Raw genomic sequence first — 16,457 nt, forward strand, 5'->3', positions numbered from 1 at the left:
AGCTCTTTATTCGCACGAAGTAATGGCCGCTATCGATAGGGGATCTCAAGTTGATTCCGTATTTCCAAATTTCCGGAAAGTTTTTGACACCGTTCCTCACAAGCGACTTCTAATCAAGCTGCGAGCCTATGGGGTATCGTCTCAGTTGTGCGACTGGATTCGTGATTTCCTGTCAGGAACGTCGCAGTTGGTAGTAATAGACGGCAAATCATCGAGTAAAACTGAAATGATATCAGGTGTTCCCCAGTGAAGCGTCCTGGGACCTCTGCTGTTCCTGATCTATACAAATGACCTGGATGACAATCTGAGTAGTTCTCTTAGGTTTTTCGCAGATGATGCTGTAATTTACCGTCTAGTAAGGTCATCCGAAGACCAGTATCAGTTGCAAAGCGATTTAGAAAAGATTGTTGTATGGTGTGGCAGGTGGCAGTTGACGCTAAATAACGAAAAGTGTGAGGTGACCCACATGAGTTCCAAAAGAAATCCGTTGGAATTCGATTACTCGATAAATAGTACAATTCTCAAGGCTGTCAATTCAACTAAGTACCTGGGTGTTAAAATTACTAACAACTTCAGTTGGAAAGACCACATAGATAATATTGTGGGGAAGGCGAGCCAAAGGTTGCGTTTCACTGGCAGGACACTTAGAATATGCAACAAGTCCACTAAAGAGACAGCTTACACTACACTCGTTCGTCCTCTGTTAGAATATTGCTGCGCGGTGTGGGATCCGTACCAAGTGGGATTGACGGAGGACATCGAAAGGGTGCAAAAAAGGGCAACTCGTTTTGTATTATCACGTAATAGGGGAGAGAGTGTGGCAGATATGATACGCGAGTTGGGATGGAAGTCATTAAAGCAAAGACGTTTTTCGTCGCGGCGAGATCGATTTGCCGGCCGAAGTGGCCGTGCGGTTCTGGGCGCTGCAGTCTGGAACCGCGTGACCGCTACGGTCGCAGGTTCGAATCCTGCCTCGGGCATGGATGTGTGTGATGTCCTTAGGTTAGTTAGGTTTAAGTAATTCTAAGTTCTAGGGGACTGATGACCACAGATGTTAAGTCCCATAGTGCTCAGAGCCATATTTGCGTATCGACGTTAACGATATGGGTCTGTAATTTAGTAGATTACTCCTACGACCTTTCTTGAATATTGGTGTGGCCTGTGCAGCTTTCCAGTCTTTGGGTACATCAGGTTTATTCTTACGATGAACACAGTGTATCGACGTTAACAGCTGCATGTAGAAGCTCCCACCGACCACAGACAGCAATGAGGCTATACTGAGGCTAAACCTATTCCCGCAGCGACATCTGGTCCGCAACACGACAAACAGTACGCACGCCGCACTGATGCGGTGGCGCCTCCGTTGTCGCTCTGCTGCACCGCGTCCGACGCGCCACCTAGCAGCGCGCGCGGCTACTCGGCGCTCGGCAGCGCGCCGCGCGGCGGCCGGCGGAACCGCGTGCCGGCGGCCGGCGGGTGGCGCGCGGCCGAGTTTAGCCGGGCGGGCTGTCGGCACTCGGCGCCATCGCCAGTGCGGGGCGCGCGCCGTTGGCATGGCCAGCTGATCCGCGGGTGCCGCGAGTGCGAGCCGAGCGACCGACCGACTCTGTCACCGCCACGAATATGGGCAGCCATACGTGCTGGCAACGGTGATACCTCTAGCGCTGCCGCCCGATCTCCCTCTTCAGTTGGCCCGTTTTTCTTTTTGTTTTTTTTTTTTTTCTGGGAACGGAAGGTCGTACGGAAGAAGACCTAGCGTCCGCAGCAGTCGTCCACGAGCGGTAGGAACTAAAGTAACGGAATGCAACAGGCGAACCAGGTGGGCAGCGCCGCCGCCGGCCAGGGGGCGGCCGCGCCGGGGGCGGCGCCGGCGGCGGCGGCTGTGAACGCGTCTCCCGCGTCGACGGGCGCCACCGGCACCGCCACCACCACCAAGACCATGGTGAACGGCGGCCGCTTCGATTTCGACGACGGCGGGACGTACTGCGGCGGCTGGGAGGACGGGAAGGCGCACGGCCACGGCGTCTGCACCGGCCCCAAGGGGCAGGGCGCCTACGCCGGCTCCTGGCACTACGGCTTCGAGGTGTCCGGCGTGTACACCTGGCCCAGGTAACGCCCCGCCCCGCCCACTCCTCTGTGTTGTGTGCCTGTGCCTGTGTGCGTGTGCTGTGTCCGCCGGGCCGCCAGCTGCCGACTCTCCTACCTTCAACCTGTTGCGGGACGCCAGCCGGCGCCTCCCGGCTGCAGCTCGCGAGGAGTTCCGGTTGACTGATTGTCGTGTGACGGACCACTTGCGCTGGCAGGCGGCATTGTTGAAGGACGTCCTCGGAGGTGAAAAACTGGCGCAGCACCACCTGCTGGCCGTCCAGTTTGAGTTGCAGCCCAGTGTCGTCTCATCGGAAACACCAGATGCTCAACTCCCTCAAAGTGTTCGCACGGGGAATGTAGGAAGGTGAACGACATCAGTTCGGCACCGTGCTCTATGCGGAGTGATTTTGAACGACACGGACAAACCTCTAGACCCGATCCTTCAGCGAATAATGATCAAATAAACTGCGATCATGATATGCGTCCTCTTCCTGCAATAGGCCATGTTATTTATTCGATGTATCAGATTGTACTGTACGATACGCCGTCGGTCTTTGCCAGAGAGGGCATCCTCATCCAACAGCCACGGTTACTGTGTCCAAAAAGGCAGTGAGTGTATCCTCCGGTACATGCAGATTCATCTCTCCAGTCAGGTGCCGTAAGATACGACCATCTCTCAGAGGTTTAGGAAGGTATGGACCTTCACCCACCGGAATGTACTGCATCACATGAATAAAATGGTCTCTCGCACGGGAACCACACAGTTCTAGATCTATGCCCATTAGACGTTTATTCCTCGTCGTCTCAGAGATCATATTCCGCAGTTAGTCTCCAGGGGTCAAAATATTGCTCGACACCCCTTTCTCAGCATTTTTATTTACCTGCTCTGGTTTCTTCGTTGATCAACTGCTGGATTTTTTTTTTTCGCTTTAAAGCTGCAATACAAGATACATGCTGCACGTCATCGGGGTTCAGATCTTACTTGAATTGTGCTACATTCGGCTTGTTCTGTAGCTTTAAGAACTCATTCTACATGAGAACTGGCCTGATTATTTAAGCAATTCTCACGAGCTATTCCCAACGCTTTCGTTGCCGAGATAAAAGTAGAGCAGCATTTCCAAAGAAATCGATTTTAATATTCATTAAACAATAATAGAAGCAACAACAGCTGCCAAGGATATTACGGCATGTCAAGGTATGGCAAGGATGCTCTGGCACCTGCAACATCTCTGTCTCACGTGCATACCATACATAATGAGAGCAGTGGTTTTAGTTACACGAGTGCTGTTGTAGTTGTTCCCTTTAAATGATGCATTCAAAGATCACTAGCCTCGGAATTCACGGAATGCGACGACACCACTAGCTAGCTGCCATAGCACGAGGAACATATGATGAAGTTAATCTGAGAACACTGAGTGAGCCTTCACGTAGAACTGTTCCCCAGTTAACTGTTGAGTACAGTGACGTTTGTTAGCGACAATAACAAGTAGAACAGGGTCGAATCGACAAGACTTTCACCAGTGTCGTGGATAACGTCGACTGCTCTGAACCGACTGAAAAGTCCACCTATTTCTAGGACCTCCTACATTACTTCTTCTTGAGAATTTATAATTCACGGCTTATTTTGATACGCTTTCAATATCTGTTTTTGTTGTACTTTGAGTCATTTTTCTTAGGAGATACGTTTCAAGAGAATGTATGCTCAGGCATAAAGACATTCTCAGGGAACATAGTGGAACATCGAGATTATGTGATAATTCGTATACGATCGACGTATGGCAACTATAGCGGATAAAAGTGGAGGGAAACACAGTGCAGCAATTTCGCAGGCATTCTTTTAACTTAGGGATTTTTTCCGATTGAATTAATGACTCTGCACTTAGATACTAGTGCGCAGCTGACGATTCTCAGCAGTCTGCACGCGTAGCAAGTATAATTGGGAGCCACCAGTCACTGTCTTCACAGCTGAGCGTTGATAGGATGAGGTCTCAGTCGACAAGGGTTACAAAAATTCCTTTCGCCGAGCGCCGGCCCACAGAGAAGAGCGCGGGAACGTCGTCGTATTATAGGCAGGGCGGCTACAATACTATAGGGCCAGCAGACGGAACGGCGCAGCGATTAAAATAAATATTCGCGGTACAAGAGGAATACCGCGCCCAGAAATAGGTCTGCGCCGGTGGCTCGCCCGCTTGTCGTATAAATAAACGCAGGCGCCGCGGGCAGCGCTTGCGATACAGCCGGCCTACTACCTGTCTCCTAGCAACCGCCACTCTCCCAGCAAAGGCTGACTCACCTAATATTTTCCGAGCTACAGGTGCCATCCAGGTGACGTCCTGTGCAACTTCGATTTGTCGAGACGTCTACACTGCTTACGGAATACGAAAACCGAATTCCATAGCTCTCGATTTTCACTCTTACGTCAAATACCGGTTCTCCGATCGTCAGTTGTTTCACATAATCGGTGTTAATCAGATCTTCTGCTTTTGCCAGTACGAGAAAATGAGGTAGCCAGTACCTTTGTAAAATTTTTAATAAAGAGGCATTACGAATTCCTTATCGATGCCGTGAGGTCTTAACGCCGAGGGCAGGGAAACTGTTCAGGAAAAGAAGTATAATAATTCTGTCGACACCAATAAATAAGTGCAAAAGTGTTTAATTATTCCCAGCTGTCAACGACACCCATGCCGGCTGGAGTGGCCGAGCGGTTCTAGGCGCTACAGTCTGGAACCGCGCGATCGCTACAGTCGCAGGTTCGAATCCTGCCTCGAGCATGGATCTGTGTGATGTCCTTAGGTTAGATAGGTTTAAGTAGTTCTAAGTTCTAGGGGACTGATGACCTCAGAAGTTAAGTCCCATAGTGCTCAGAGCCATTTGAACCATTTTTTGAACGACGCCCATACCCAAGGTCAAAAGGGGGCGGGGGGGGGGGGGGGGGAGGGCGACGTTGCACCCCCTAAGTCTCAGGGAATGGAAAGAATATTGTGTAGTCACGTGTTTCTCTTCCAATAAAATGATTTAAAAGTCGGTCTTACGCAAATTTTTAATAGGCTCAGAACTGGAAGTTTTTTATGGCTACTTACAAGTCAGCATTCGTCTTCCAAAATATTAAAAGTACTCGATACTCCCTGTTCTACCCCTCCCCCTACAAACTATCGTATGGGTGCCGTTGCCACTTGTACCACACGATTTGTGGAAAAAGTGCGAGGTGATAACTGGTCGAACACCATCACGTTCCAATGTTTCGGGGCCTCGGTATATCTAGCAAACTTCTTCACAAGTAAAGACACATTCTTAATCCTGTGCATAGAATTATCTACTATTTTGTTACCAGGCAGCGTTTCTGTGCCACTAAAAGCGACACTGGGTACAACAATTTATAAATTAGTCTGCTACACAACATACTGGGTTGTCGCCAAGCACTCCGATGTTACTAATTCAGTAAATATGTCACTATTCGTGTATCTCCTTCCATCTCATAAAGAAACAATATGTGCTCCTCGCTGATTAAGTAAAAGAAATTAATAACTTCCTGGTCAGTTCAGTATTTGCCCTTTTCTTTCACTCAGTCAAATTCACCAAGAGTCTAAAACCCAACTAGCAATCCGACAACACAACGCGACAGAGCGTTTACATGGAGTCACAAACCGACTGTGGAAGAGGAAACCCAGTAGCTAGAACCGCATTTCCAGAAACAATATCGGCGTGTTTATTCAACCACCCAGAAACATGACTGGGAAATCGATTGACAGAAAACCGGATTTGGGAACCCATAGGGACGTAGTATGTTTAAATCCTCGTATGACCGGGTGTTTGCATATGTATGCATGCCTGCACGCGGGCGCACGTGTGTGTGTGTGTGTGTGTGTGTGTGTGTGTGTGTGTGTGTGTGTGTGTGTGTGTGTGTGCGTGCGTGCGTGCGTGCGTGCTTCCCTTCAGTGAGACAATTAAATTGAATTGCGCATATCGTCACGGTGTCTCACTGTATACACCAACGGAACACTGATGTCTTATTTTTTGATTTCCACTGATTCTTACAAGTGATGTCTGAGGGGCTGCAGATATTTATCAAGTGCTTCTCTCTTTTCTTGGCATCATCCCGTATCTGCATGTTAATCCGGATTTGCCATGTTGGTGATAGAATGTGGCCGGATGTTCTTCCTGTCGCCCACACATGTTATACCCAGAAACACAAATAATCGTCCTGAAATCTCTGCATTTAATGCCCTGTTGAGAAAAAGATATTCTCATATTTGTAGTAGGCCTCTAAATGACTCTCTTGAGTAGCAGTGTAAATTGTGGTAAGCAGTCTTTAATTTGAGGCACTGAGCATCTAAAAATGCGTTTCGCTTTAGATTAAGAAGTAGGCTCCCATGCACATTTTAATATCGGTTTACACTTAATGATTAGTTCATCTGCTTGCTTAGTTCATTCGTAATTTTTATTGTCAGTAGGAACATGCCTGGGCAAATGTCAACACGGTTCAGTAGGTGTATGCATTGCTCATTACGCTTGCTTTTACGAATTATTTATACTTAAAGGCTTGCCTAATACAATATCTAATTCCTCGATTTCTACTGCTCCTAACGGCGTTGTTATACAAGTCAACGGTATGTCTACGTAAAACATATGTGAAATAAATAGAATCAAGTTTTCTGGTCTATCAATTTTTTTTGGTCACAGTACCGTTTTCAAATGATTCAGCATTGCTGTCACAATGTATCTGCACAAATTCGAAATGCTTAATTTTGTTGTGCTCTATAAATTTGTTATTCACATTGTAGCGGACTCATGTGATACTTCGTGGCCACCGCAGTGTATACATGCGAGAAACGAGATATGAGGTTCAGTGGCCGTCAGTGTCAGACAACCGCATTTCGACATGCGAGTACTGCAGAGATCGGAGCCCCCCAGTTTCACAGGCGATGGCGACGGGCAGTGATACGTTCTACGAAGTGATGCCCGCACGCTGGGCACGTGTGCGCACCCGGGTTTGTTTACGTGCCCTGACCTGCACCCCGTCTGCTCCAGGTGAATCGGCCAGGGCTGCGAACAAGCGAACCTCGGAAGCAGCAGCGGCGTACACGCCGTCTATATCTACTTCTGTATCGGCAATATGCTCCTGCACAGTGCATGGCAGAGGGTACCTCGTACTGACGTTATCGAATATCTGCCCTTTCCCCTTCACGTTTTGAGCGACAGAAGAATGACTATTATTTGTTTCTCCATGTTCTGATGGTCCTATTGTTCCGGAACTGTACTCAATCAATGAAAAGCCGTTACAACCAGACCATTTTCAACTAGCCCTCCAATTGCGATTGTTAACGCATAATATGATGGCTATAGACTTCTTTTTTTTAACATAAGAGGAGAGTAAAACCGAAGCATACATATGTGCAGTATAAGTGCAAAAAGAATATAAAATCTACATTGTGCTGTTCAGCCGGCCGGGGTGGCAGAGCGGTTCTAGGCGCTACAGTCTGGAACCGCGGGACTGCTACGGTCGCAGATTAGAATCCTGCCTCGGGCATGGAGGTGTGTGATGTCCTTAGGTTAGTTAGGTTTAAATAGTTCTAAGTTCTAGGGGACTGATGACCTCAGAAGTTAAGTCCCATAGTGCTCAGAGCCATTTGAACCATTTTTTGTGCTGTTCAGAAGCAACGTCAAATGATAAAAAAATAAAGGTCAGGTCGATTTCAAAAGTTATGTGGCCAATGATATCGTAAGAAAAATGGGCAGTCATGATGATAAAAACTTACAGTTCTATACATTAAAAGTATTAGCGTATTTTATTTTTAAAGTGAGTTATTTTCTGAAGTGTTAGAATTTTCGAACTATGCGCTTTATCAATTAAAATATCTACAAACACTATTCTAGATTGAGTAAAAATCTGAAACAGGTGCAGTGGACTGTGCGTCCATGTCGAGTGTTAAGTGACGTCTTCCAGCGTGAGCGGGCGAAATTCAACGTAGAGGGAAATTTAGAGTTGCGTAGCATGTCTTGGACGCAACGTGGCCTGTTTACAAGAGCATGTTTACAAACGCTAGGTACAACTATGAACTTACGGAGATCTTGAAAGGAAGTTGTCAATAACGGGCGGCAAATTTCCAAGAAATCTGCGTTTCTTACAATCCATTGCTCCCTGGGCGTCCTTGCCTTGAATTTTTTCAGATGGATGTAAATTTGTATTTCTTCATATATATCCATTAAAAGTCCCTTATTCATTGCTCCGTGTGACTATCTTGTATGACATGAGCTACGGCGACTGCAGCTATTTTAAATTTTTACAATACCTAAAACAAATACTTTCAGACTTTTTGTTGGTAAAGCATGCAATTTCAGACTTCTAACACGTCAGAATATAAATCATTTACAGCGAAAGCATGCTAATACTTTAAATGTATCAATCTTCACACTTTTTTATAAACATGACATGCCCATTTCTCTGACGATATCATTGTGCACATAACCTTTCAAATCCACCCGACTTTCACTTTTTTATCATTTAACGTTGCTACCCAACAGCAAAAAGTAAATCATATATTTTTTCTGTACCTATTCTGTTCATATTTAAGCTTCGTTTTTCATTTCCTGTTACGTAAAATATTTAGATTTACATCATACCAGGAACCAAAGGAAAAATGCCTCTATCGGAGCACAAAAAATGCGAATATATTCCTGTTTATTTAAAAAAACTCTGGCTGAAAATTGGGATACCAGCTGCCTCATTTTGCCTTCCTCAGCGCCTTTAAAATTTTTCTCTAATACTATGCTATGCGAACATATTCGTGCTCTGTTTTACATGCACCTCACCTCAAACTACCACAAGCTCCCAAAACTGTAACTCGCTCACACCTACTTTCCATCGCTGTAAGTCGCCCATACCTATACACTCACCTCTGCCATTTCTCACTCATCTATTCAGTCCAACTCATTGTCATTATCTCTTTGTCTCTCTCTGTCATTGTCTCTTGTGTCGCAGCCACAGTCCCCTTCGCTCCTGTTACTATCACTGTCTCCCTCTTGCTCTCTCTTACTGCTAATGTCTCACTGATTCCTTCCTCCTGCTGCTGTCTCTTCTCTCTTCCTCGTTGTCACTGCTATGTACTCTGTCTCTCATTATCACTGGCTCCCACCCATTTCCATTTTCCCTACCTCCTTACACCCCCCCCCCCCCCAAACGCCCCGCAGGGGCCTATTTCCCACTGCCACTGTGTCCTTCTCTTTCTTTCTCACTTCCATTGTCTCATTCGCTCTTCCTATAACACAACCACTGTGTACTATCTTCCATTACTTATTGCTTTTCGTCTGTTTGCCACTGTCGCTGTCTTCTTCTCTCTCAGCATAAGAAAGTGAGAATATGTTCACATACCAAAATTTTTGGGAAAACTTAAAGATACTGACGAACATAGAATGAGGCAGTTGGTACCCAACTCTCTTTTAAATAAAGGGGAACACACTCGCAGTTTTTGTGCACCGCAGGAGCATTTTTCCACTGGTTCTTCTCTTTTCGCTGCTGCAGCTGGGCGTGTAACGCATATGAAAAGAAATGTAGTGATCAGTAAAATTTAGATAGTTAATTTATGTGGACCTGAAATAACGCAAAACTATTTTTACACTCGAGACAGTATTTTACGCGAAAAAATTTGAATGTGCTTCAGTACTACAACATGGCGTTCCCAGATGATAACGGAGATACTTCACAGCATATTTGTCCGTGCTACATTAATTTATACGCTATGTTTTCGCCCCACATCGGATTTTACGTGCGTATTTTACGTATACCAGTAGGGTAACGTTGAACCTCTGTATCTCGGAAACGAATAAAGATATGAAGAAAATTTTCATGGTCACCCAAGATCAGAAATCTACCGTGTAGTGACAGTAGAAATTCACACCGCCACTGGCGATAAGATACTTCATAAAAGAGCAATATATGATAAATTCTGAGAGACAGCACGTAATAACTAACAAATGGTCATCAGCCATTTTACACCTTCTCTTGCAAGAAACCCTCTGGCACCAGAATTTCTTTCCGAAAGAAGTTCTCAGTTATTCCGAGCTGAGAAGATCTAATCTTTCCTTATCGTTCTTACACTGAAGTGCCAAAGAAACTAGTGCACCTGCCTAACATCGTGTAGGGCCCCCGCAAGTACACAAAAGTGCCGCAACATGAAGTGGCATGGACTCGACTAATGTCTGAAGTAGTGCTGGAGGGAACTGATACCATGAACCCTCCAAGGCCGTCCATAAGTCCCTAAGTACAAGGGGATGGAGATCTCTTCTGAACGGCACATTGCAAGGCATCCCAGATATGCTCAATAATGTTCATGTCTGAGGAGTTTGGTGGCCAGCGGAAGTATTTAAACTGAGAAGAGTGTTCCTGGAGCCACTCTGTAGCAGTTCTGGACGTGTGGGGTGTCGCAATGTCCTGCTGGAATCGCCCAAGTCCATCAGAATGCACAATCGACATGAATGGATGCAGGTGATCAGACAGGATGCTTACGTACGTGGAATCTGTCAGAGTCGTATCTAGACGTATCACGGATCCCATATTACTCCAACTGCACATGCTCCACACCATTACATAGCCTCCACCAACTTGAACAGTCCCCTGCTGACATGCAGGGTCCATGGGTTCATGCGGTGTCTCCATACCCGTACGCGCCCATCAGCTCAATACAATCTGAAACGAGACTCGTCCGACCAGGCAACATGTTTCCAGTCATCAACAGTCCAATGTCGGTGTCGACGAGTCCAGGAGAGGCGTGAAGCTTTGTGTCGTGCAGTCATCAAGGATCAAGGATACGTGAGCAGGCCTTCGGCTCCGAAAGCCCGTATCGATGATGTTTTGTTGAATGGTTCGCACGAATACACTTGTTGATGGCCCAGTACTGAAATCTGCAGCAGTCTGCGGAAGGGTTGCACTTCTGTCACGTTGAACGATTCTCTTCAGCCGCCGTTGGTCCCGTTCTTGCAGGATCTTTTTCCGGCCGCAGCGATGTCGGAGATTTGATGTTTTTCCTAATTCCTGATATTCACAGTACACTCATGAAATGGCCGTACGGGAAAATCCCCACTTCATCGCTACCTCGGAGAAACTGTCCCATCGCTCGTGCACCGGCTGCAACACCACGTTCAAACTCTCTTAAATCTTGATAGCCTGCAAGTCTAACAGCAGTAACCAGTCTAACTACTTCGCCAGACACTTGTTGTCTTATATAGGCGTTGCCGACCGCAGAGCCTGTTTACATATCTCTGTATTTCAATACGCGTGCCTATACAAGTTTTTTTATCGCTTCAGTGTATAACCAGAACATAGCTGCAAGTGAACAGAAGAATAATACTACCTAGCAGATATAAAATTTCGGTTATTTGGAAAATTTGACATCTAAGGAGACGCACGAAATACTTTTTCCTTAAATACTGTGTTGAAATTCTCAGGATTTTGTACGCATGGTGCCGATATCGTATGGTCACTGAGGCTATGTTGTTTCATAGCACCAACAATCTAATGCATCAGCATTTGATGTTATTTGTGAGAGACCTGTTTTAGATAACAGGTACTTCATTGTTTCCAAAGGAATTTCCAGCTATTTTCAATTTATTAAGTGAAATCTTCCGCTATCTTTATTATACACAGAGGTGACAAAAGTCATGGGAAAGCGATATGACACATACAGATGGCGGTAGTACCGCATACTGGAGGTACAAAAGGGCAATCCAATGGCAGAGCTATCATTTGCAGTCATGTGATTCGTGTGAAAAGGTTTCCGGCGTGATTTTGGCCGCACGAGGGGAATTAACAGACTCTGAATGATAGTTGGAGCTAGATGCAGGCGACATTCCATTTCGTAAATTTCTGGAAATTCAATATTTCGCGATCCACAGTTTCGAGAGTGTGCCGAGAATACCAGATTTTGTGCATTAGCTCTCACCACGGACAAAGCAGTGGGCGGCGGCCTTTTTTTAACGATCGAGTGCTGTGACGTTTGCGTAGAGTTGTCAGTGCTAACAGACAAGCAACACTGTCTGAAATAACCACAGAAATCAATGTGGGACGTGCGACGAACGCACCTCGTCAGGACATTGCAGCGAGATTTGGCGTTACTGACTACAGCAGCAGACGACCGACGAGAATACCTCTCGTAACAGCACTGCATTACGTTCAGCGCCTCTCCTGGGCTCCTGACCATGTCGTATGGACACTAGACGACTGGAAAACCGTGGCCTGATCAGATGAGTCCCGATTTCAGTTGGTAAGAGCTGATGGTAGGGTTCGAGTGAGGCGCAGACCCCACGAAGCGCCGGCCGTTGTGGCCGAGCGGTTCTAGGCGCTTCAGTTTGGAACCGCGCGACTGCTACGGTTGCAGGTTCGAAACCTGCCTCGGGCATGGATGTGTGTGATGTCCTTAGGTTGGTTAGGTTTAAGTAGCTCTAAGTTCTAGGGGACTGATGACCTCAGAAGTTAAGTCCCATAGTGCTCAGAGCCATTTGAACCATTTTGTCTTCCATTGATTCCCATTTAAGTTCCTTGCGCATTTCTGTTACACTTTCGTATGGTGTCTATACTGACCCTTTCTGATCCAGTCAGAGCACCTCTGAATTCGTTTGATGCTTGCTCCCATGCCTACTCGATAAGGCCTGCAAACACTGGAACAGTATTGTAGGACTGGTCGCAGTACTAACTTGTATGCAATTTCCATTACTGATGAGTCGCACTTTTCCCAGAACCTTCCCAAATACCGATTTTACGCGATCATCGCATTTCGTACCGGTTCTTAATATTACCGCTCAATAAAAAATTGTTCAAATGGCTCTGAGCACTATGGGACTTAACTTCTGAGGTCATCAGTCCCCTAGAACTTAGAACTACTTAAACGTAACTAACCTAAGGACATCACACACATCTATGCCCGAGGCAGGATTCGAACCTGCGACCGTAGCGGTTGCGCGGTTCCAGACTGTAGCGCCTAGAACCGCTAATCTTGTAATTAGGTCATATTGAGTCCTTTCTATTCGCTTTATCTTTCTTTCATCCAGTTTCAAAGGAAGCTGCTATTCATTTCATCAGTTGGAAGTTTTGTCCAAGTCTTCCTGCAATTGCTTAAGATCGTGTAACAACATTATACGGTTGTACACAACATCTTCAGCTAGCAGTCTAATAGAGCTGCTTATCCTGTCTTATGTAATAACAGAGAAGTGATTTGTGACAGATTCATGCTTCAACTCTCCCGATAGCGGGGGCAGGGCTAATCGGAAATTCACCGCGTAGTGATAGCAGAAAATCACACCGCCACTTGTGTTCGGATACTTGATAAACGAGCAAGAGATGATAAATTCTGAGAGACAGTACTTATAACCAATGAAAGGCCAGCCGCTATTTTACATCCTCACTTACTCTACTTCTTAGGAATTCCTTTGGTTAGCAGCATTCACATTTTTCTTCTCAGGCACTTTTTGTGGATAAAATACATTTATAACTTTCCGAAAGAGATTTTCAGTTATTCCGCACTGATTATATGCAATCTTTCCCTACCGTTCCTGTAACCAGAATATAAATGCAATTCAGCAGAAGAGTACTACTTAGCAGTTACAAAATTTCTGTCATTAGGAAAATTTGCCATCTAAGGAGTCACACGAAAATCTTTCTTTCCTGAAATACTGTACTACAATTCTCAGAATATTTTTCACTTAGTGCCCATTTCGTGCGCTCATTGCGACTACCGAGGCCGGAACACACGTGTTGGCCCCGACGGCAGAAGCGTTTCTGCAACGTAACCATGTTTGGCGGCCAAAGGATGCACCAAGGCCGATTCCCCTTCCCCGTTATGCTTTCTCTTAACCTCCTCACCTTTCATAGCACGAAAAATCTAATGTATCAGCATTTGATGTTTTTTTTTTTTGAGAGACTTATTGCGGATAATAGATACTTAATTTTTACCCAAAGACACTTCCAATTATTTTCAGTTTGTTCGGTGAAATCTTCCGCTATCTTTATTATAAACAGAACAGTGATGTAAGTCAATAGAAGAACAGTACTGTTTATCGGCTGTAAAATTAGTTAAATAATGAAACTTTACCTTTAAAGAACCGCTAGAAAATACCTTTTTTTTAATGAAATACAGTGTTGCAAGTCCCTTGCTTTGGTTTGTCCTGTAGCTCTTTCGAGCACATCATGAGTGCACCAACGGTTTCGTTATTACAATCAGAGCACTAACGTAAATCACAGAAGAAGAACTATACTTATAAACAAACTTTGCCTTGTAAGGAAACCCCTGGATATCTTTGTTTTCTGAAAACTGTCTTATAAGTCGCTTGCTTTGGTTTGCCTATAACCTATTTAGAGCATATGATGTAGACACGTCATTTCAGTGCACCACAGTAATTAGATAAAAAAAAGTAACAACCAGTTGTTATCATCGTTGTGACATATATACGAATGCGATGAGGCTGTTAAATACGGGTGAAAAGCTTTTGATACTTAATAATACATTATTTTAGTCATAATAATAAACGACACAGTAATCCATAAACATGTTAAAACAAGCATAGTGTCCTTTTTAGTTCATATGGCGTTATTTTGTTTCAATCAAACGCTGGTGTAATGAGGCCAATTACTGCTTCACACTTTCAGTACTATTTGTAATCTTTAAACGTGATTGTATAAGGGTTGCTTTAAAAGGAGATAAAAGGAGCAGTAACTGAGTGCGTAAATGAAAGTTAATGCAAGAGCGCTAAACTAAAGTTACCGTATGCTCATCGCTGATAGTTGGCCGCTTGTTGTCGCTCTCTCTTCTGAAAAGTACTGCCATCACTCGTATTAATAGGTATTGTAACATATCACAAGGCTTCCTAATTTCCTTATACACTTTTAAATCCAGCTGGCAAGCATTTCTTCCTCTAAACAACTAACATATAACTTCCGGGTTTACTTCCCTGGGTGTAGACATTCTTTTGTTTTGAAAAATTTCTACTGTACTGTCCGTTTTTTCATACTGACAGCATATAATCTTACACTTTCCATTGTTATAATTTTTTATGATGAACTACTGTACTCTTATAAATTGTAAGTGTAGTGATAAGGCTCTGCCACTTTTGTGGGTTTCCACGCTTTAATGAGATGCACAAAGTAGCAAAGGGGCGAGGCATGGATATTTTTGCACTTTCCCAGTAACAAGCCGGCTCTCTTGCTGGTGTATTTAGGGTGAATACTTGATAATTTCAGTAACATTTTTTTTCAGTAGAACCCACTATCTGGTCAGCTGTGTCACTAAAATTTTGTTTCGCTCTAATAGAAATACTTTATTGTTATTTTATCGTTAGCTCACAGCTTTGGGTCGTCTTATACAAACGAAATAATGTTCTCACAAAGTTAATAAGAACAAGAGACTATGCATACAGACCACAGAGGGAACTTCGTTGCACTGTGGATGCGATGGAAACGCACAAATATTCGTCCCTTATTGTGACACCCAGTATATCTATCCCCAGGTATGAGTTGAGGAGGCGAGAGAAACTTACGTCAGCAGCTGGGAGCAAGATTTCTTAACGTTGTACTCGTATAGCCGTTTATTGCAGTTCGTAATAATTTTGCTTAAGCCACGCATGCATGTACAAATTAAAACAGTTCACAGGTATATTCAAACACGCTGTTTCTTAGGATTTACGACCCAAAGGACCCCCAGCATTGAAGATATCTCTTAGAGACGTTATACAATAAAATACAGACCGCTGCTATAGTAGTTTGTGATGGATCCATTTTGGCTAGAATGCCTTCTTCATACCATATGCGAAAGTTAAGTAATATTTTTTATTTTATTATAATGTTGCTTAATTGTTTTTTTCGGATATACAAATTTGGTACTTACGTCCAATACCGGGAGACAGCGACACCTGATGATACATGGACGTAATCACCAAATTTATATGTCCGAAAATACAACTAACCAACATTATAAGAAAACAAAAAATGTCATGTAACTTTCGCATATGATCTGAAGATGGTAGTCTAGCCGAAATGGATGTATCACAATAAATACATATTAAGCTACTATATCAGCACTCTGGATTTTATTAAATAATGTTGTTTATTATTCGGTGCTATAGTAAAACAGTATGTTGTCTTTGTATTGCTGTTCCATTGTAGTTTTTGGTTACATAGTTTTAGAATATTTAAAATCATTAAAATGTATGTGGTAAGGAAGCTCCACATGCTGATTTAGAATGGAATCTGGTTTTTTCGTTTCATGGGGGAATACTTCTATTTCCTCCAGAAGATCTAAGTTCTTACTGTTCGGTTCAAAAATGGCTCTGAGCACTATGGGACTTAACATATATGGTCATCAGTCCCCTAGAACTTAGAACTACTT

General features: G+C 44.4%; 1 protein-coding gene across 1 annotated transcript in view; it reads left to right on the forward strand.

Annotated features, from left to right (window-relative positions):
• Positions 1-1,510: 1,510 nt before the first annotated feature.
• The window catches only part of LOC126263155 (junctophilin-1), a 948,615-nt gene continuing 933,668 nt past the window's right edge, over positions 1,511-16,457 (forward strand). The window contains exon 1 of the mRNA XM_049960189.1: positions 1,511-2,109. Within this exon, the coding sequence (XP_049816146.1) occupies positions 1,802-2,109 (308 nt within the window). The 5' untranslated portion in view covers positions 1,511-1,801. The remainder of the gene's footprint in view (positions 2,110-16,457) is intronic.

This window comes from Schistocerca nitens, chromosome 6 (assembly GCF_023898315.1).
Source record: "Schistocerca nitens isolate TAMUIC-IGC-003100 chromosome 6, iqSchNite1.1, whole genome shotgun sequence".
In the NCBI taxonomy this organism is placed as follows: Eukaryota; Metazoa; Arthropoda; class Insecta; order Orthoptera; family Acrididae; genus Schistocerca; species Schistocerca nitens.